The following is a 22219-nucleotide window of genomic DNA, read 5'->3' as shown; positions in this document are numbered from 1 at the left end:
GTGGCATTGAACGACTTGCAGACGCAGCTCTCTGCCTCTCCTGCTTTCATGCTGTCTGTGACCCAGTGCTGGAACAACCCTCCCTGTAATTTGTACCCAAATGCATCCGAGCAGCCAGAAACGGCTGTGGATGAAATGGTTTCCAACACTCACTGGTAATAACAAAACCTCGCATCTCTCCAGGGGTTTTACTGCCCTTGGTTCTCCATAACTGGATGTTTTTAGGCAAATTTCAGCTTTGAATGCCCATGAATTGTTCATCTGGAGCAGGAAAAACTGCTGCCAGCTGCTCTCCCGGTGCTGATAGGGCTGGGCAACCAACGTGACAAAGTCCTTTTCGTTCCCGTTCTGCGCAGCCCTCCTCGTTTCCCTTCAATGGGATTGTCAGAGCCTTTCCACAAGCATCACTCTTGGGTTGATGTCCCCAGCAGGTTCAGGATTTATTGCGAGGCCGTCACAGCACACAGCCAGGGGACAGTTGTCACCCTCTGCAGCTGGTTCCGCGTTTGAACCCAGGCAGAGCAGCTCCAGGATAAGTTACACTCCTCCCCAGCTGAGGCCCAAGCCTTCCTCTCTGTCCTCCACCATCCTCCTCTGCCAAAAGTTTCAAAATCACAGGGGTCTGTAAAATCTGAAACACTTTATGAGCTTCCCCAGGCCAAAGAGCCACCTGCTCTGAAAAGGCGGTGGTTTGGGTACAAAGAAGGAGCTCTCCCAGGGCTCTGCTGAAGGTGGGTGTAGAGCCACAGCTCTGAGGTCTGCGAGGCTCTCTGTGCCTTCTCTGTGTTTTACCACCACACAAAGGAGCTCCCAGCGCTGCTTTTCCCTCACTGCAGCTGAATTCCTTCCCTAACAAAAGAGCTGACCCGCTGTTCTCTTGCAGAGCAGCTAATAGCTGGCTTATTTCATTTATATCCAGCTGTGCCAGCCTTGCTTGTTGCTTAATATCTTTTCAGTCATTTCACTTGTAGATGGCATCTTCCTGGTTTCCAGCTGCCACCTACCAAACCCCTCACCCCCCCATTAAATGAAACCTCTTTCTCTAACAACGCTCAGAAGGGCTTTGAAAGCTCTCACTTCTCTCCTCGCTCTGTAATTGCTGCTTCTGTTATTCCAGAGGATTTGGGGGCTTTTTGATAGCGCTTAGAATTCATTTGTCCGAGCTTTACACCAGAAATAACCAGTCTTCCTAACAACCCGTGGGGGAACGAGCATTACCCACCTCTTACAGCTGTGAGGAATGAGTCAGAAAAGTTAAGTGAGTTATTCAAAGCTGAATTTGCAGGGAGTCAGCACAGAGCGATTCTGGCCCCCCACCTCTGCTCAGATCAGGAGGTCGCTCCCTTGGTGTTATTTTGTGCTGTATTGAGAAGGCTGATTTCCATCTGGCAGGGAGGCAAAACAGCCTATTATTGTTGTTTCACTTCTCTGGCACTTCTGGCCTTTATGCAGCAATTTTCCATCTCAAACTTTCCAAGTGCTTTTGAAACTGGAGGCATCAGATGTTAGAGATACCAAAGGCAGCGCTCTCCTGCCCTGGCCCTCGCTGTGCACGTTCATCTGGTGGGATTCACCGGCCCCAGGATCCAAAAACGGCTCTTGGGTTGTGAGGGGAGCTGGTCAGTGAACACCACAACTCTTAAACAATGACAGTGCCTTGAGGAGAAAAGATGCTGAGGAGGGTTTTGGAGGCAGCACAGAGCTCGCTGGGCATTGAGCTGTGGCTACAGCCAGGCAGTGGGTGCCCTGCAGCTCTTCAGAGTGATGGTGTGTGAGGCTGCAAAGAACCTGCCCACAGACACCTATTAAAAGAAAGGCAGGAAGGACACACCCTGGTTTAAAAATACCAACATTCTCATTCCGATGCTAATTCGGGCTCCTGGGCTCATCTGCAGTCTGGGATGTTGCAAAGTCCTTCCCTGGAGACTTGAAGAGGAAGAGCAGGGACTGGAGGAGAGAGGCCTGTCCCAGATCCCCTGCTGCGTGGTGCCCCTTTAGCAGAGAAACCCCTCAAGCTGCCGTTGCCCTTGGCCTCCCACCCCAACACCAAGTGAGGTTTCTGGGCTCCTTCCATCCCCTGCCACCAGGACCGGGCTGCTTTGGTTTCGCTTGTTTCCTTACCCCTGTGCTGGGTGGTGGTTGTGAAGCCGACTGGAGCTGTTAACCCACCAGATTCACAGCGACTGCGGGGGAAACCAGACTTCTGCTTGTGTCAGACTGTTTGCAGTTTGCTGTAGCTCCCAACCAGCTGTCCCCAGACAGCTCATTTCCATCCGGGGTGGATGCCAGACTTCAGCATTAGCTGCCGGCTCCCGGAGCGGGTCCCAGCGGGCGCTGCAGCGAGCAGCCAGGGCACAGGCGCTGCGTGGAACCAGACCCAGGGCGGAAAACACACTGACACTGGTGAAAAACACGGTGGAAGCCCCCTCTCTGCTGTGGGTCGAGGCAGGGGTACAGCAGCACAGGACACACCCTGTACCATTACATGGGAAGTTGGCTTCATCCCACAGTTCCAGGGTCGCTCCTCTTTTGCAGGGTCCGAGGGAACGCTGCTCCAAGCAGAGGCTGGAGGACTCAGTGTTTCTAGGAAATGTTAATCAAGAACTTTTAGCAGCAGTAGTTGCAGCTCGGAGTCGTTTAACAATCGATGCACTTTCCATGCAGTAGCATGTGGTGTTTTTTCTGGTTCTTTCCCCGGGGAGCTGGACGGTAATTAATGCATTTTGTGGTTAAATGTTTGGACTCAGCGTCTCACGGCGCCCGAGGAGAGGGGAGGTGGACAAAGCAGGCATTGTCTGCAGGGTTCCTCAGGGTCCCTGTGCTGAGGCTGGGGCTCAGGCAGCGCTGACACAGGCAGAGCTTTCCCCTCGCTTCCTTTAGTGTCTCTGAAGCACTGGCAAAGTTAAACTGCTTGGCATCTCCCTGTGTTTGGAGGAGATATCCAAGGAGGGGAAAGTTGGCTCTCAGGACCACACATTCAAGACAAGTAACTGAATGCCTGACTCTCCCCTTTCAGCAGGAGCCTGTTGCTATGTCTCATCACCTCTCCGTGTATTTCTCACTGCCCTACTTTCAAAATTCAGATGTTGGCCCTTCCTGTGAGCATCAGGAAACAAAGACTTCAGCTTCACCCTTCTGCACAAAGAGACCTGGAAAGGACCAAGGGGCAGAGCTTGAGCCTCAGCTAAGTGTGAAGGGATCTGGAAGCCAAGGCTGGGTTGTGGGAAACCTCTGAGGACACATCCCTAGAGCAGCACTGTGCAGACACACGCACACACACACCAGGCACCTGGAGCTCCTTCAGGAAGAAACCCCACTCTCTAGTTCTGGTTTTAAAAGTTATTTGGAAAAAAATAAAACAGAGACTGTTTCCTGTGCCTGGTGAAGTAAAATCTGCTTCCCCACCCTTGTGTATAGAGGCTGTCAGAAAGCAAATAAATGAAGGCCGTTGCCTGTTTTCCTTTAAGGTTTGTTTCCGGACGATTCCAAGAGCTGGACTGATAATGTGATTTGGTTAAAGTAAAAACCACTGAGCAAGCTGCTTCTCACATAATCAGAATACCCAGCCCGTTTGGCTGTGGTTGAGTGAGTGGTTAAATCAGCCACACTCCTGCAGCACAGCAGTTGGATGCCACCACCTGAGCAGCCTGGAAGCTGCCAGTAGCCAGGGGCTCCCCTAACTCCTTCCATTCCATCCTACCAGCTCCCAGCTGGGTTTCAACACCATAGACTGTCTTCTGTCATGAAGCTTAAATGCAAGGAACACTGTTTGATGTGGCTTTTTAACAGTCTGCAAGTCCTGTAAGAGACCCCGGGGAGGCCGTGTGGAAAGGCAGCAGCCGGCCCCGTGGCCCCAGTGTGTGAGCTGAGCGGGGAAGCACCAGCTCCTGCCTCAGCTTTCATCAGCCCACAAATGGCATCTGCAGAGGATCACTCCAATTAAAGCAGTGACACCAAGACAGGGTATTCTCTCTCTGGGGTGCAGGCTAACATCAGAGGAGTAAAAGAAAAACCCCAAACAACCCAAATCCATCACCAAAACCTCTTTGTCCCCAGGCTTCCTTGATCCAAATCCTTGCTGTCAGCACAGGCACCTGGTAATACAATTTATTGCAAGACTGCTGCCTGTAAAAACACAAACCACTCTCTCTGCTTTCTTCTCAGTAAAGATACTGGTGATGTTCTTTGCTCCACAGAAAAGCTTCAAGCATAGAGAAACCACATGAAGGAGAGGGAGAAGGGGGCTGCCTCTGCTCAGGAGCAGCTGCTGAAGGTGTGTGGTGCTACCCGGTGCTGGGGCTTGGAGCCAGCAAGGGGAGGGAGAGGACAAAGCAAGTCCAGCCCCAGCAAGGACTGCAGCTCATTTTACTGTGACATATGTGACGACTCAGCTCACACTCCGGGCCTGAAATCACATTTCCATATTCGCACACTGGGAACGGAACGAGCCCCTGCCCCAGCCTGGCAGGGCCTTCCACTGACCTGGCCGTTGCTGGGGTGGCAGCAGCAGTCCCAGTCAGCCTGCATCCAGGGGGCCACCAAAACAAAATCATTCCATTTATCCTTCTCCTAGGGGAACAGCTGGATGAGGTTTAAGTGATTGCCCCAGGATCTCCTGCAGAGCAGCAGATCCTTCAGCAGTGCAGGTATAAGCCAGCAGCAGCTGAAGTTTTACACCTCTGCTGTCTCCTAGGGTCCCTTCCACTTCCAGCATCATCCCTCCAGGCTCAGGATCCCTTTCTTTCCTGAGTGCAGGTTGCTGCTCTCCCAGCTCAGCCCCACAGGGCAGAGACCTCCTGGGGATGGGGTGAAGCTCTGCACCACTAATTGGCACCAGATTCCCCTTGGCTTTCCAGGTGGTTCTCTGGGCAAAGTCCACATCTGAGATGAATTATGTTCCTCAGAAGGAACAAAGCAAACACCCTGCTGCAAACACCCGTCCCCGAGCCACCCTGCTGCAGAGGATGGCGTAAGGGCTGCTCTGACTCAGGCGCTGACTTGATGAACGTGGGGCTCGGCTCCTCCTGCCTGAGTCACGGTGGCAGGAGCCAGAGGGGTTTATTTTTTTCCAAAGTCCTCAAGAAATAAAAGGAGACACGGTCTGGATGAGAAGCCAAGATCTCAGAGTCCTGCCAGGACTTAGAAATAATCTTTTTGATAAAATTATTTGTATTGCAGCAGCACGTAGGGAGCTGGCAGCTCCCTGAGCACAGAAACTGCTCCACCTCCTTTAAACCTCCCAGCCCGAGGCAGCACAGCCGTGCCACAGGAACCACGTCCCAGACCCCAGCACGCCCGCGGCAGGACGAGTCCCAGATACAAACCTCCTGAGCTCAGAAGCTCACCAAAGCAGCCACAGCCCTCCTCAAAACCACTTCTGCCCTGCAGACAGGGAGAACCCCCAGCCTGGGGGCACAGCCTGAGCAGAGGTTGCTGGATATGCCTGTGCTGGGGATGTCCCGTGCTGGGGCCGAGCCAAGAGTGGATTTCTCCTTCCACTTGCCCTTATTCCTGTGGCAGCAAAGGTTCATTCCTCTCCTCTCTTTCTCCCTGCCCCGAGTCTGAATGTTTTCCAGGTCTGGGATGTGGACATGGGGCACCTGAGCAGCAGCCACCTTGGAGAGCTGTGTCCCATAGCCCGAGTCTTCCTTCTATGGCCTCAGGTCCTGCTCCTCAGCCTCACTGCAGCAAAACGACCTCTAACTGCCAAAAGAATCATCAGAAAATGATGTTAATTGCATGAACGTTGCTGAGCCTTTGATCAATGTGACTCTTCATCACACCGACAGACAATGGCAACCCCCCTGTGCTGCTGGGGAAGCTGGGCCAGGAGCTCGTGGCTTGCCTGACTTTCCTCAGGGAGTCAGCGTCTCCAGCTCAGCACCAACCTCAGCTCCCTGCTCCTCCCCTGGAAAAAAACACCAGAAAGGAACATTGAGCAGTAAATTGGATTATCATGTGCTGCAGTTTCCCCACGCTGCTGGGCAGGCAGTGGAAGGCTCTGAGCGCTGTGCTGAGCGCAGGGAGGAAGGAAGCAGCAGCTGGAGAAGGGCCAAGTCCCCGCTGGCAACGCAGCCGACCTGAAGGCAGCGGGCTCTGCACACACAGCCGGGGTGAGGGACGCAGCGAAGCCTCAGAGCTGCAGAGCAGCACCTCCAGCTGCGGCTGAGGGCTGGAGCAGCCCCCTCGCCCAACCCAGAGCCCTGAGGAGATCCTGCAGGGACTTAACTCCTGGGGATGCGCCAGCTCAGATAAATCTGCTCTCTGCTTTTGGGAGGGTGAGAGGCCTTTTGTCAGCGCTGACATTCATCCTGGGGAACCCACAAGCCGCTGCCATGAGCCCCTGGGGATGGTCCCTTCCTGAGTAACATCCTGTTCTGCCACAGAGCATGCGAATTGCTCCCTTTTCATACAACCACCTTCACTTATCTGTGTCCCCATAACAGTGAGGTATCCACTTTCCTCATCTGGAAAGAAGAGTTGAAGCTGAAAGCGGAGTCCCGCAGCTGAGGCCATCTCCCTTTATCCTCCTGCATGAATAATGGAAGGATTCACTCACATGCTTCTGATAGATCAACAACAAATAAATAAGAACGAGCTCAATTTTGTTTTGCCAATCATGCACTTAATGTAATTTCCCCTCCTTGTCCCCGTGTGCTGCTGCACACAGGCTCCAAAGGCTTTAATAAGCTGGAAAAGCACCAAACCTTTTCTGTCTCATTAAAAAAATATCATCGTGGTGACAAAGGTAATTTTTTCACATCAGTAGTCAAATTCACTTGTGGAATTAAAATCCAGCTGGCTATCAATTCTTAATGGGAGCTTTCCCCTGCCTGGGGAGGGGAAGCACACGGGGGTTATCCACAGAGGGGAATGAAGTTTGTCACCACTGCTCCACGGGTTCAGTTTCAGCTGGAGCACATAGCCAATTATTTTTACAACCTGAATGAGGAGTTACAAAAAGCCTCTTCTCCCTCCAGACAAATACCCTTCTGTGAGCTTTCCACATAGCACCAGGAGCCCAGGCACAGCCTGACCCACCAGGAGCAGCCACTTCTCCCATTGCATGTGCAGGGTCAGGGCACAGTCACCACGAAGGCAGCAGAGGTTTGTGCCCCTGGAGCGGGACACGGCATCAGCACAGGTCAAGGGTGGCCAGAAAACTCAAAGGAAGGTCTGGCTGAGCAGATAAGTGATGCACGTGCCTTTCTGAGCCTGGATGGTCTCTCCAGGGGCCGTCCCCGATCTGCCGTCGGCAGCCAAATCTCCATTTATTTCAGCTCAGCCACAATAATTTACACAAGCTGCAGCTCTGCCCCTGATCTAACACAAAGCTTTCACAGAGGAACCGAACAGCTCTTCCCCCCAGAGTCACTTCCCAAGATGTCTGTTTCCCGTGGATTATTGAAGGGAAGCAGAAGGATTTGGCCCTTCCCAGGCTGAGGCCTCAGAGCATCACCCCCCAGCCTGGGGCACACGGCTCCCGGGCAGGAGCAGCCCCAGCTGGGAAGGGCGACCTGAGCCCTCGGGGGTCGGTTCAACAGCTTCCTCCTTTTCTCCTCAAGCAGCTCCTACACTCAGGTTTGCTGCCTGAAGCAGCAGCCGGGGCTGCAGCGTGGCCCTCGCTGCCGGGTGCTGGTGCTCCCCTGGCTCCTGGCTCCGTCCCTCTCCCGCACGACGGCCGTGGGCCCCAGCACCCAACACGCTCCCAGCGCCGTGCACAGAGGTGGCAGCGACTCTGGGAGCGATGGATGGCTGCTGACAGCCCCCTGCCCCAGGGGCAGTAGCATCCTGCCTTTGTGCAGGACGGACACAGCCTCACATCCCATCCTCTGCCTGGGGAAACGGATGTGGGAGCTCAGAGTGATTCCTCTCCCTGCTCACAGCCTGGGGGTCAAGTCTCACAGCTGCACCAGATGTTCACCACCTGACCCCCAAGGGATTGATCCCAAATGAGAGAAAACACCATTCTGGAGGAATCAATATGAATTCCAATCAAGAGGAGACTTTTTTCTGCCACTTGCCCTTATCCCCACGGCTGCAAAGCTTCATTCCTCACCTCCTTCCCCCTGCCTCAGTCTGAACGTTACCCAGGTTTGAGATCTGGCCTCTTACCAGAGGGAAATGCCAGGGTCAAGTCAGAACTAAACCTGAACAAGAGAGAACATAAGTCAAACTGCTTCTTTCGAGCAGAACCTATCCTGAGACAAAGACAGGGTTACAAGATAAACAGCTTGTGTGTGTTCCGCACTCAGGAGTGCAGCACCACAGGCACGAGGCAGCGTCTTGCCTGTGCTGGAACAGCTGCCTCTGCTGAGACAGCACAAGCTCAGGTGAGAGCCCTGGCCTGGGACATCACCCAGCAAAGCTCCAGCGCCTTCCCTCCTGCTGTGGCTGAATGGACTCAGCAGTTCTGACCTCTTTGAACACAATCTAAGAGCTAAAGTAAAGTTCAAAAGTCAAAGTGTTGGCTAAAGTCAGGAAACACACAACTGGCTGTGCCATTGTTCCCACATTTAGGAATGTTTTTGTTACCCTTAAAGAGAGAGATTACCTTCATGCAATTTGTTACAAAGAACTGAGTCTGCATCAGGAGAAACAAACAATTCCCCTGGAAAACTGTGAACCTGAGGAAAAAACTGTACAATGGGAAACCAAGACAGTGCTCAGCAAAGCAGAGGAAGCTGGAAGGGCCACGGGACAGAAGCAGCAGCAGCCGCGCTCCTGTGCCTGCTCTGCTCAGCTTCGGATCCCCCCGGCCGTGCAGCCCGGGCTCTCAGCGCTGGGCTGGGACTGACGTGACCAGCCACGGACTTTAGCAGATGATTCAAGGCTTTATGAGCAGATGATCCTGTACTAAAACCTGTTATCACCCACAACAGCTGAAATGAAACTCAATCAGGAGACAGTGCGCTGCCCGAGGACAGAGCTGCGCTCCCACTGCTCCCTCCAGCACGGCAGGAGCGGGGCTTGGGCCTGGGGAATGCAGTCACACCACAAAAATGCTCGTGGTGTTGAAGCTGCTCCTGCAAGTTAACGCACCCCCATCCCTGCACCAGCCTGTGCTCCAGCTCTGGGCCCCGCCTGGAGGGTAAGTGGAGCAGCAGGAGCAGTGGGGAGGTTCCGGCTGTGGCTCTGGGCGCTGAGCTCTGCCTCAGAGCTGACATTTATCCTTTGGATTACATCAGCTTTCAGGGAACACTGACATTTTCCACAGCAGCAGCAGCACAGTCTTTGTCCTGAACATTAAGGCAATTCATAACTGAGCCTGAGTGCAGCAGCAGAGCGAAGCGCAGGCAGCGGCTCTGCACAGCTCCCGGGGCAAACTTCCAAAGTCACACAAGTGGAAAAATTTCATAATCCAACACTGAGACTCTATAAACTTCAACTGCTGTGCACACACCTGCCATTGTCCCAGCTGTTGGCACAACAAACACATCTTTCTTCTATCTTCTGATATTGACCTGCCGGTGACTCACTCCATCCTTGAGCTCACTGCTCTGGACTCATTTTCACCTCAAATTATACAGTCCAATTAAACTTCCACTTATTACTTTGTGTGTGTAGTTAGATGTAGCTACCCCAGCAAGTCCCTTGCTGAGCCCACAGCTCTGACACTGCAGGCAGCCAGCCTGGCTCAGCAAACACAGCACTGGCAGACTCAGGCCACGAGCAGCAGCAATTCCAACGGCATCTCCCCAGCCACCTTCTGATCTACAGCACCACGACTGCACAGGGAAGGCTTGAAAAAAGGGTTCACCAAGAAGATGATGAACACATTCAAGCCCAGGCAGTGTGGGTCTGAGTGATGGGATCTCAGCTGCAGAGGAGCAGGAGAGGAATTCACTTGTGAGAGTCAGCAGTTCAGCAGGACAAAGTCTCTCAGGAGACACAAGCCTCAAAGGCCGTTGGCCCAGGGGAGGGTTTTGGCCCCAAAGCCTCCTCGTGACAGCAGCTGGAGCAGCACAGCAGCTCAGGGAGCACTGGAGGCTCTGCCCCCTGACTGGTGTTTAACTGCAGTGTTTGTATTTGAATGAATGTCTGAGGAAGGAATTAAAACACTAAGCACAGTTCAAAAGTTACTCAAAAAAATCAACCAAACACACTCGGTTTTACACCTAAACTATTCTTCATGTCTAGATTAGAAAGAGGGAGCACCTCCCGACAGAAACTCCAACAGAGAGAGGTGGGCAGCCCTGGCAGCGTGGGGAAGGGTCTGTCTTTCCTTCAGGGCCTGACCCAAACCACCAGCAAGCGCCTGTGACCCAGGGGAGGGGAAAAATGGGTACAAGCAGTGACTCAGGTACTGAGTGTATTTAAAGAACTTCTGTTAGTCCCAAGATTAAAAGGCACATAGAAGTCAGGAAAGCCAGAGGAAAGGAAGATTCAGGTTAAGGGGGAGGAGTTAACTCCTGGGAAGGCTGCGGAGTCTGAGGCTGCACAGCCAGGCACACGAGCAGCACAGCGTGGGGCTGGGTTTGGCAGCTGCACCAGCACCAAACTCCACCAGGTGGGCTTTTAAAAATGGGATTTGTGCAGGAGTTCTTGGTGTTCATTACTCACACATAGCAACAGCTGACACTCCACATTCCAGTGTTGCTGGATCAAGCTTACAGGCATGTCAGCAGACGTGAACTTCTGCTACAAGTCAGGGTGTGAGGAAGTGCAGAAGCAGCTGCTGTAGAGACATCCCCTTCCAGCCATCACCTACAGACACCCTGTTCTAGAGCCCCACACGAGGTCAGAGCTGATCCAGCATCTGCTCTCCACTGTGCACATCACATCCCTCCAGAGGAACCTCAGGCTTCAGAACTGACTTGACTTCAGAGAACGAGCTTGGATTAACCAAAAGCATCCCAGCAAGTCTCAAATCTGACAATGGCAAAGGCAACGAGCCCCCAGGGCTCCCCGAGCAGCCAAACCAGGCTGCAGCTGGAAGGGAACACACCGAAACACAGCCCTCGCTGTGACAAGCAGCTTGCACCAGCAAACGTTTTGAGCTCATCCATACCAAGCGTGCTGAGCAGGTCGACTGTTTGCCTCCTGCTTTGCAGGAACACCACACCAGACACAGCAGGAACCAGCAAAGGGCTGTTTCTGCTCCCCCTGTCGAGGCAAAAGCCCCAGTTCCCTGGAGGCAGCGCTCCGCAGCAGCACCTGGGGCTGCCAGACACAAACAGGCAACGGCTGCTCAAATTTAGAAATTTATTGTGTTTAATCCACAAGCTTTATAGAGCTTCAGTTAAAAAAACAAAACCAGTGAAAACGTGACAATATCCAAAGTTCAGGTTCCTCAGCCTTCCAGAGAGCACATCTCTGAAAGCTGCTCACACCACCCAGAGGAACCAGGACGAGACAAGGGCTACGGAGGGGCAACGACATCTCACAGACAGAACGGGTGGAACTGAAGGAGTTTATTGGGGTTTGGTTTGGTTTTGGTTTTTTCTGGGACTGCTGATCATGGAAACTGCCCTTTAAAAAAAGAACATAAAAATACAAATGAAATTCCAGTGTTCCAAATCAACATGTTACATCGAGATCAACCCACAGTGTCCTGGTAAACAACATGCTTTCATTCCTGTACCACGCTGCTCTGGTCGGCTTCAGCGGAGGCTGCACAGGCAACAGCAGAAAGCGCCGAGAGACGTGTTTCCTTGGGAACTCTGCAGTGGTTTTACTCCTGGCCAAGCTTACAAACCACAGAGGTTAGTAGCAGAATGTAAGTGGATACAAAAGAAGTCAGATGAGCCCCCCCAGCAGCGGTGCTGAAGGCTGTGCTGGATCTCAGAGAACTCGGGGAGCCGGCGGTCGTGGCTGAAACCTTCAAAACAAACTCCTACTGCTTCTAAGAAGTCTCACTCTACATGAGATTATGTTGACTGTCAATGAAAGAATGTCACTAGTACACTGTGGACACCTTTTGTAATGTAAATCCATGCCCTTTGTACATGGTGAACCTCAACCTAGCAATTATTACAACAAATGTTATATTCTAAAGCTCAAACACATTTAGCAATTGGAAATTGAATTCTGAGTACAAACCAAAGAAAATGTACAATGATATCAAAGGTTCAGCCTAGGACGGGGGGGACACCTGCGCCTTCCGCATCGACCGCAGCGCCTTCTCCCGCAGGTGCTTCTCTAGATCATCCAGGTTGTCCTCTGGTTCACTTTCTGTCTCCTTCAAACAAACACAAAGCCTTTCCTCAGCGCCTGGAAGCCAGCCCAGGCTGCACCCCCCGACCCTGCCAGGACAAGTCACCAGGCACCAGGACGCGTGTCTGAAGCGAGGTTCCCGTTCACCGCCCCGAGAGCACACACTGCACACTCGCCACATCTCTCTCCTTCCACTGGGCTCTCCAAGAGCAAAGCACAGGTACCATTTCCTACCTTTTTGGGCTCTGTCTCTGCTTCCTGGTCTTCCTGTGCAGAGGTGGTATCTGCTGCAGCCACGGCAGCAGCCGCCACAGCCGCTGCAGCCTTCTCCTTCTTATGCTTTTTGTGTTTCTTGTGCTTTTTATCCTTTTTATGCTTCTTATCCTTCTTTTTCTTCTTCTTCTTTCCACCCCCTTCTTGATCTGAATTCTGTAACAAACAATTCAGATGTTACAACTCATTTCTAAGGCTGAAGGACATTCACACAAGCTTGCAGCCATCCCGGGCAGTTTGAATGGACTGAGCACACCCCACACTCCGTTAACTCAGTTCCCTCTTCAGAGTCAAGGGAGTCACCTTCCCCAGCAACTGAGAGGAGCAATTCACACCCTGTGCTGCTGCTACTGTTTAAAGCAGAACCATGCAAGCTCCAGATGCTGGTCATGGCAAGGACATGTAGGTGTCCACTGTAGGTGGAGACCAACTTGCCCAAACTCTCCTCTAAGCGTCCCCAGAAACCCCTCAGGAGCACAGACAAGAAGCCAAACTATCTGCTCTCCTCCAAACAGACAGTCTGAGTTTGCACGTAAGGCTACTAAGCAGAAGACAGATCACCTCACTTTGCAGGCCACAAAGCTCATGTAGACTCATGAAATGGGAGCCTTCTCTTCCAGGAGTTACCATTTGTACCTGTGGCTTTCTTTCCCAGGCTCAGAGATGCTGAATGTGAGAAACCCACATTCAACTTCTTTACAAGTTTGTAACTGAAACAACCAACAATCCAATGGTACCTTCCCCATCTGAACAAGCCCAGAGCCGTTCAGCAGCTCAGCCCCAGACCCCAAACCACGTTGTTTTATCAGCAAAGCAGTACCCTTGCAGGCGAGGGGCTCTGAGTTGGGCTTTTAGCCTTTTTAGCAGGTGACCAGTTGGCAGAAGGGGAACGAGACCGAGCAGGAGACGGAGGCCCTTGATGCTTCTTGGGGGCTGGCTCGGGTGACCCTGAGGCAGACCGTGACGAAGACACTCGCCTCGCAGATCGAGGGCTCGGCGTGGAAGCCCTGGAAAGAAAGGGCCACACTTAGATTTTGGTGCGATGTCCAGGTGAGAACCACTGCAGTGTGACTCTGCAGCTACTCCCAGGGTTACACCAAAACCAAACAAGACTAACCCAGCCCTCCCCACACCGGCACCAACAGATGCACTTCTTACTTTGTCTTCTTAGGCTCCGGCGTTCTCGACACCCTCCTGATGGGTCTGCTGCTCGGGGATGGAGACTGTCTTCTCTGGGGTGAGGCTGAAGCCCCCCGTCGCGGCGGCGGCGGGCTCGCCGAGGTGTGAGCGGCTCGAGGCCGGGGCGAAGGCGAGTGCCTCTTGTTTTGGGGTGGGGAGCGCGCGTCGCGACTGGCCCGGCCGGGGGGAGACCCCTTCCGGTGCTTGGAGGAGAGGGAGGGCGAGCGCCGCTTGGCCGCCGGGGAGCCGCGCGGCTTGGGCGAGGGGGAGACGCGGCGCTTGGCCTGCGGGGACGGCGAGGCCCGGCGCTTCGGGGGCGGAGGAGGGGAGGCCGTTCTCCTCTTGGGCGGCGGGGAGGGCGAGTATCGCCTCTGGATCGGCGGCGAGTACCTCCGCGGGGACGGCGAGCGGCGGCGCGGCGGCGGTGACGGAGACCTGCCCGGGAGACACAGCGTCAGGCGCGAACGTCACGAGTGGCTCGTCCCTCACGCGGAGGGGAACGGCAGCTCTCCAGAGATCCACCAAAACCTTACTGAACAACAAACTTCTGGGAAAGCAGCTGAGTCACTCAGCTCTCGGTGCGGCCATCGGGTGACACCCAGGCACACCCCAGCTGGCACCTGACACCCTGCAACCGGTATCAGGGCATTTCCTCCTACGCGTCACAGCTGGAGGCCAACAAACCCAAAGCAGAGGCAAACGGTACCTGCGGCGCGGGACCGAGGGCGAGCGCCGGCGCCGCGGAGGGGGCGCGGGCGAGGGGGAGCGTCGCCGCCGGGCCGGGGGGGGGGACGGGCTCCTCCTCCTCCTGCTGAAGAGACACAAGGGAAAGTCACAACGCAGTCATCACAGGCCTTTTGGCTCCTCTGCTTTCACCACACGGCATCACCTTGCTCATGCACTTCCAACGACACTCTGTCAGCACCACTGGTGGACAATGTACAGACGGGTCCTTCTGAGGAGCCCGAGACAACACGGTGTACTGCAGCCCTCAGTGCGAGGTGGCTCCACATTCTGCTTAACCCAGTCCAGTCACCTTTTGGAGCCAAAGAGCAAGACCAACTCCCGTTTCCTTCTGACAGGTCATTTCTGCCTCTTCCCTTGCACTGAATCCAGCGGTATCCAAGGAGTCAGAGCAGGTTACCAACCCACCAGACCCCCTCACACAGCGACAGGAGTGAGAGGTGCAAGACAGGGAGGAGCTGGGAAGACCCAGCAGCGTCAGGCAGAACCAGCAGCTGGGTCAGACTACACTGTTTGGAGCTGCACTTCTGAAAGCAGTCCTTATCTCTGGGTCTGAAATCCAAAATGGCTTATTTCTTGACCCTCAGAGCAGCAGCTGTTGCTGAACTGCAGCCACCTGGGTTATAATTATTCACAAAATAAACCACTTTCTGCTTTGCAAGGTGTACAGCAGAGTCCTGGGAAATTGTAACCAAACACATACTTCCCTTGGGTTTTAGAGGGGGGGATGTTAGTATTTTGTGAAGTAACATCTTCCTCTCTTTTTAGAAAGCACCGAGGATAAAGCGACTGCATAAAGGGAAAAATGAGAGTAACCAAAAAGCAAAGCAGCTCATCTCCATAAACTGAGATTTGGTTTCAAACACCTTGGCTGCTGCTCTCCAAGGCAATGAGTTACACTTCTTAGAGATAAGAGGCTGCTCCACAAGACAATGTCTTGTGATCTGAAAAAAAATACCGGCCTTCCAATGTCATGGGTGTCCTAATTAAACATGCATTTACTCAACAGGCAGGGGTGACTGCAGGATGTTGCAAGACAGATTCAGTTCTTTGAATTCCCATCTGATTTACATAGAATTGTTTGACAAGATCCATAATTACAATGGTCTACATCTGCAGAAGTAGTCATACTTCCATCTCACACATCATTATGTATACTGAGACTATACTCCAGCAAGGTTTTAATTACAGATTGCTCACAAGGGTCATGAGATTAATAAACCCATCAAGCACCCAGCTTCCTGCACCTTCCTGTACTCTGAGATCAACAAAGAGCAAACCATTTCACAAACAATGGGTGTTTGCTACCCATCTGTTACTTGCCCACCACTGGTAGTTTCAAACAGCCAATGAATTGGGATTTGTGAGAATTCCAGTTTTCAGAGACCCACAACATCAAGATGTTAATCCCTTGCTGAAAGTGCAAAGGAAGGTTTTAGCCAGAACATCAGTACCTGCAGGAATACAAAGTGATGCTCACTCAGTTTTCAGATCAGTGTCTGTGGAGCAGGAAAGCCCCTGGAGGACACCAACATCAGCAGGATGCTAACAGCAGGGTCATGAGCTGTTACAGGCCACGTGCATTAACAGTGAGCAACGAAGGACAGGGAGCTGGTGCTGCTCTTTGCCAGAGAAGTGGTTCCAGATGCAGCACATGAAGGATCACACCACTCTGAAACCCCCTCACCTTACTACTATGAGTGCCCAAAGGATGGCAAGAGCTTATCCACGACAAAACCAACGAGAACTTGTCTAAACAGCTTCCTAGATGTAGATCCTACTGAACAGATTGACTTCTAACCAACCTTTTCATCACGGGTGATTGCCACCTCTTTTCCATCTGCATCCTGATAGCAGTGGAGGAAAAACAAAACAGAACACATCTATCTGCCACCTATTTGAGGCAAAACTGAAAACACTTAAAGTTCACAGTAATTGTTACCAAATGAGCGTAACAAGGCAAGCTCAAAACAAGGCTGGGCAAACTGGACAGGACTTAATTCTGTAGCACATTTGCTGACAGACGCATAGCACACAAACAACATTAAATAAGTAGTTTGAAAGAAGAGATGTGAGCTGTATTCAGCTTGAGAAGAGCTCACCGAGGGGAGGAGTCCTTCTGCCGCTTCCGAGGGGATGGCGAGTGGCTGCGTGAATGCGAATGGCGCCGGCGCCTGCCCACCTCCCCGTTCTTCACGTTGGATCTTTTAGGCCTTTCCTCTTCAGATGAGGATGAAGAACCAGAATCTATAAATGTAGAAGAATCACTCTCTGGAAAATGATCCTCATGACACTCAACAGCCACTGACAGGGTTACAGTGCAGTCTGAACCACTGACCTCCTCTCCCATAGCTGAAAATGTTCCTCAAGTCAAGTGAGGAATAAATCTATCAGAGGTGGGCAAAAATATTTGCAGCAACCTAACTGTCCACATAGAATTTGACTAGTCAGGTAACCTAAAGGTGAACTGTACTTACTTAGAGAAACAGTAGGTGGACAAGGGCCTGCATCAGGTCCAGGTTAATTTACCAATCCCAAGTGTGCAAGAGTTCAAAATATTAGGAAATAACCTCTTGCAACAACAGGTTAAGTAATCCAAAACAAACAGTACTTGTGTGTGATGGTAACAGTTTGGAAGTGCAACTTTCAAAGATGTTAAGCCATCCACAAGAGGTACACCACAACCTCTAAAACCAACACTTTATTCCTCGTGAGCGATAATTAAAGCGACCCCTGTGACTGGTAAATCTGTAAGTTTACACTAGCACTGAGTGCACACAGCAAACTACTTTCATCAGTGTTTGAACTTAACTACCTCCTGCAACATTAAACTACAATCCAGGTTTAGGAAGTCTATGTCATCCATACCAGATGAAGACTGCTGGTTCTGCCTCCTGTACTGACGCCTCTGCTGAACCGAGTCTGCTGCAGCCATTTTACCTCCTTTATCTTCTTCTGAAAAGGTACAAACACGGGGACAATGCTTACACAGACCATATAAACTTGCCTTATTCAGGCAGAAGCAAAGTCCTATTACAGCAGATCATCAAGCATGCCTTTCCCCTCTCACCCCCAAATCTCTCGTGGTTTAACCCCAGCCAGCACCTCAGCACCACAGCGCCCCCCACTCACAGCCCTCGGGAGAACTGGAGGGAAGGAGCTGCAAAGCTTGTGTGCTAATAACAGTTTACTAACTAAAGTGAAAATAAAGTATGAACAGCAACACCAATTATTTATAATATATACTAACACAAAGAACCAGAGAGAAAACTAAAACAAGGGAAAACACTCAAACTAAGTGCTGCCCAGGGCCATTGCCCCAGCAGTGACCCATCCTCCCTCCCACCAGCCCCGCAGGGTCTACACTGGGCATGTCAGCCATGGCATGGGATAGCCCTGTGGCTAGCTGGGGTCAGCTGTGCTGGCCATGCTCCCTCCCAGCCTACTCACTGGCCAGGCAGGAGAGGCCTTAACTGTCTGGCAATCACCAAATCATTCCTGGGTTATCAACACTCTTTTCAGCCTAAACACAAAACTCAGAGCTACAGTAGCTACTAGGAAGGCAGTTAACTCTTTTCTCAGGCCAAACCAGAACGAAATCCTAAAGTACCTTAACACAGTTTGGCTGCACTTTTACCCAAGAGAGGCTGGATAGAAACATTAGAGGCAGTGTGATCATCTTTACACTTGTGAAAACTCCTGCCTTCAATACCAGTCTGGAGAGGCTTCTGCACTTTGGTTAAACCCTGCCCCCCCCAACCCATATTGAGCACATGAAAGCCAAACCTGATTCAGACAGCTCTGCCTTCCTTGGTTTTGGTGCTGGCGAAGGAGATTCTCTTTTCTCAGTACTCTTATGTTTGGGTGCTAAAAGACAAAGTCAAATAGCTCAGCTGCAATCGATTACACTCTTCCCTGCTCTTCTGCTCAGATAAGCTGTACACACCACCTTTGAGAAGCCAGGAGCACAACCCGATACAGCTGCTGGAGACAAGCACTTACCTGACGCTCTGCCGGGCGACACAGAGCCGCGGCTCTTCCTCGCGCGGTTGGACTGCTGGGGCGTGGGAGAGCGCCGCGGCTTCGGAGGCGGGCTGGCTGGTGGGGATGGCCTGTGCCTCCGCCGGGGAGGGCTGGCAGAGGGAGACAGCCGCCGTGTCTTCCGAGGAGGGCTGGAGACGGTTCGTTTAGGTGGTTTCTTTGGTGGCGACCGGGAACGCGAGGAGGAGGAGGAAGAGCTGCTGCCAGATAAGGACGCTGATGACCGCCTTCTCCTGTAAATCAAACGTAACATTAGATTCCGGTGAGCCAGCTCAAGAAAGAAATCTCTGAGCATCAACACAGAACTGCACTTTGTTTGCAAGCACATACACAGAGCCACATACAACAGCACTTCCCAGACATGGTGGAGAGCCATCAGCACTTGGCTCGTAGAGGAGAATAACGACCAATCTTTCAGTTACTTTTTAAACTACACAGTGAGTAAAACTTTGTTAGTGTTACCTATGCTTGTTCTCTTAAATCTACAACTAAGCTGTTCTCCTGGGAGCAATTAGTTTTGTTTGGGGTCTCTAAGCTTTTGGATGGTTAAGAGAATTCTCCATGTTAGCACATGTGACTTATCGACCTTCAGGACACATCTGTTTAACGGCTGAGTGTGCAAATACACCAAGGAGGTTTTATACTGGGCAGCAGAAATTTCAGACAACGACTTAACAGTTCAGAATCAATCTATCCACTCTCATGTTTCAGTCTCTCATCTTTACTTTGCAATCTTAAAAAGGTAGGGCCTCTAGAATTCTGCGGCAAAATTTGTGGCAAGTTCTGTTGCAATTGTGTACCTGCAGAATCCACCTTTGGCTGCAGAATTCCTGAGAACCTGGAAAAAAGAAACCCTACCTTGAGTGAGATAAACATTTGCTGAAAGGGAGCTCTTGTACATCTTGCAACATACACGTTTGATACTTTTTCACAGTTTTCCCAATAACTGTGTGAGTGAACACGTTTACAAGCTCAAAAACAGCCACCACCTTGTCACAAGGAAAAGCTGTTCCTTCCAAAGAAAGGACAACTGCTGTACACAGGAGGCAGCACTGTAATTCTCTTCCTATGAAGAGGGTAGGAATCTATTCTCTTCCTATGAAGACAGGAGCCTACTTTGCCATTGCCACAAGTACGTGACTTTCCTTGCAAGGCAATCGAGAGCTTTCTCCCTACAACGGCTCCCGCTGTCACACGTAACCTCCAGCAGCAGGGAGCACACCTTGAAAGACTTTTGCAAGTGAAAAAACACAAAGAAGAAACATTTCTAGTCAGAACTTAATGTTGATTTTAATTTTGTGATGGAAATGTCAGAATTAAAAAACCCCCAACACGCAGATCTGGTCACTTGCTGTAACTTCTTCCCCAGGCAGGGGAAAAAAACCCCAAACTATCCAGACTTCAGAAACAAGCCTCGTTTTTATATCATGCCACTGATAACACATTTTGATATCACATCAGTCTGCACTAGGAGCTATCCAGAGCCATTTGGAAAATTGCCACTTTCCAGAGAGATGGAATTTGCTATTTCAACCCAAAAAAGGTTCCCCAGCTACTGTTCTGTTCCCTCACAACACACATGGGAAATATGCCACTGGTGTTCTCACATCACTCATCATACATCTGTGACAGCACTGAGATGAGATGAAGGTAATTTTGATACCACTCATTCCTCACAACTGATGTTTCCTTCAACTTTCAAAGTTCAACATCTTCAGGCATCTCAAGAAAGGGAATCTTACCGTCTCACGGGGGATCTGCTGCGCCTGTGTCTGGGTGGGGGAGGCATTCGCCTTGGAGGGCTCCTTCTCCTGGGAGACAGCCGTCGTCTCGGGCTTGGTCGCCTTCTAGGGGAGTAAGACCTGTCACAATCAAAAATTCAAATGAAAAGCAGCTATCTAACTTTCAGATTTGAGGAAATTTATCCTCTGAGCATTGAGTGTGCAGCTGCTTTTCTCCAAGTGCATCACATTAAAGGAGCATTTAGATTATGATGCACAAGGTGCATCAGACAACTGGTGCTCCAAAGTTTACCAACACCTCTCTGCTAAGCAGAAAAATAATCAAACAAAAGTAACTTACATCATCTTTGTCATCAAACTTATCTCTTAAAAGAAAGTCACACAATTCCCACTGTCTAACAAGTGTCATACTCAGCATTAAGCACCCCATTCTTTCTACAGTCAGTGTTAGTCATTGTGAGCATCCTCTCATCTACTGACAGGAAGACAACAGCTCCCTAACACATTTATCCACTGAATGCACCCTCTCTCATTTGGCCTAAACCCCCTGTAGCTCTCAAAAAATATCACTACTTGATCTGAGAACATGACATTGTGCAGCACCTTCAGAACATGCAATTCTCAACCCTCACTATCAAGATAAACCGACGTCACACCTTGACCGTGATCTGTGACGCCTTCTTGGTCGAGAATGAGACGGAGAACGCGATCGAGATCTTGACCTTGACTTGGACCGAGTTGGGGACCTTTGACGAGTCTTCTCCTTCTCCTTCTCTCTCTCTTTCTTTGAATTACGTTCTGGTGAAGTTTCCTTAGTCTCTGGTACAGGAGGTTCGGGCTTAGGAGCTTTTGGAATATCACTGTTAAAAATAAAAGAGTTACTTTACAAGTGCATCCAAACCCCAGTCCCTGGAGCGACATTCTGGAAGCTTCCAAGATATCTCCCTACAATGAATATTCTCCTGCCCATCCTCTGACAAGATGTTGACACATGCCACTCCAAAACTGTGTCAAGAATTAGAATATGGTACAATGATTGAAAGAGAAGAAGTAGTAATATTTGGGCTATGTGTCAACTTGCTAGAAAACAAGATGAGATTGCCAGAAGTGGAAAGGATGACCAGACCGATGAAACCACAGCACACTGCCTTTGGAATTATACACAGGACAAAAAATAAATCTTACTAAAGTTTATGAAAAACCTTCTTTTGCCATTGCAGGGGGACAGCAGGACACTCCCCAAGTTGAGCCCCAAACAGCTACCAAGATAACTTCCGTTTTTCACAAGGTAACACGTAGTTGCACACACACAGTTATGACAAATACCTGTTTGAAGTTGCCTCTTGAACAACAGTCTCCTTTGGTTTCACAGAGGGTTCTGGCTCAGGAGTGACCTCTTTCTTCTCAGGTGCAGGCGTGGCGCTGCGGCTCTTGGTCCTGTGGTGCGGGGAGCGCGAGTGGCTGCGCTTCCGCTCCCTGCGGACGGGTGACGAGCGCCGCCGGGGTGAGGGAGACCTCGACTTGCGTCTGGGGAGAAGGAAGTGCCACAATGAAACAACGTGCAGGATACCAGAATCTGATATTCACCAGCTCAAAGCTCTTCTGCATCAGGCCAGTGGCATTTACAGCAGTTATCACACACGTGGGATTACGTCACATTCTCAGTATTGGCCGCCAAATGAAAGATGTTGAACAAAAAACCCCCACACCCAAAAACCCCCAAACCCTCAGAAACAAAACCAGCAAAGCCTGGAACAACCAATCAAAACCAGCTCCTCACGTTAACAATACCTATGCCAAAGTTTACTTGCAAGTACTGTTCAGCAGTAAGAAAGTAAAGCTGCTGAAACAGCCACGGGGAGCATTTCCAAAGCTCAATTCACTTTCCTCTGCTGTGTCTTCTTCACCCTGTTCCTAAGTATTTTTGATACATTGCCTGTGCACTTTTCTTACCTTCTTGGACTCCTGGATCTGTCCCTTTTCTCTCTGTTGTCTTTGTCTTCCTTGTCTCTCTTCTCCTTGTCTTCATCTTGTTTCTTCATAGAAGCCAGTTTCTCCTGCTCTATCTGTGCAACCAAATGTCA

General features: G+C 51.0%; 1 protein-coding gene across 12 annotated transcripts in view; it reads right to left on the bottom strand.

Moving 5' to 3' along the window:
* Positions 1-11191: 11191 nt before the first annotated feature.
* Positions 11192-22219, bottom strand: part of SRRM1 (serine and arginine repetitive matrix 1) — a 16715-nt gene continuing 5687 nt past the window's right edge. For 7 of the 12 annotated variants that reach the window (XM_062014534.1, XM_062014540.1, XM_062014541.1 and 4 more), the window contains 13 exons: positions 22089-22201; positions 21462-21662; positions 20792-20995; positions 20136-20255; positions 18355-18626; positions 18139-18219; positions 17221-17307; positions 16455-16599; positions 14315-14419; positions 13588-14043; positions 13250-13436; positions 12391-12585; positions 11192-12181 (listed from right to left, as the gene is read on the bottom strand). In XM_062014534.1, the coding sequence (XP_061870518.1) occupies positions 12077-12181; positions 12391-12585; positions 13250-13436; positions 13588-14043; positions 14315-14419; positions 16455-16599; positions 17221-17307; positions 18139-18219; positions 18355-18626; positions 20136-20255; positions 20792-20995; positions 21462-21662; positions 22089-22201 (2271 nt within the window). In that variant the 3' untranslated portion in view covers positions 11192-12076. Of the gene's footprint in view, positions 12182-12390; positions 12586-13249; positions 13437-13587; positions 14044-14314; positions 14420-16157; positions 16200-16454; positions 16600-17220; positions 17308-18138; positions 18220-18354; positions 18627-20135; positions 20256-20791; positions 20996-21461; positions 21663-22088; positions 22202-22219 lie in introns of all 12 variants that reach the window. The other 5 variants (XM_062014546.1, XM_062014535.1, XM_062014538.1 and 2 more) reach the window with 5 other exon arrangements.

Source organism: Colius striatus, chromosome 24 (assembly GCF_028858725.1).
Source record: "Colius striatus isolate bColStr4 chromosome 24, bColStr4.1.hap1, whole genome shotgun sequence".
In the NCBI taxonomy this organism is placed as follows: Eukaryota; Metazoa; Chordata; class Aves; order Coliiformes; family Coliidae; genus Colius; species Colius striatus.
Note: the sequence above shows the minus strand (reverse complement) of the source record. Positions and strands in the feature narration are given on the sequence as shown.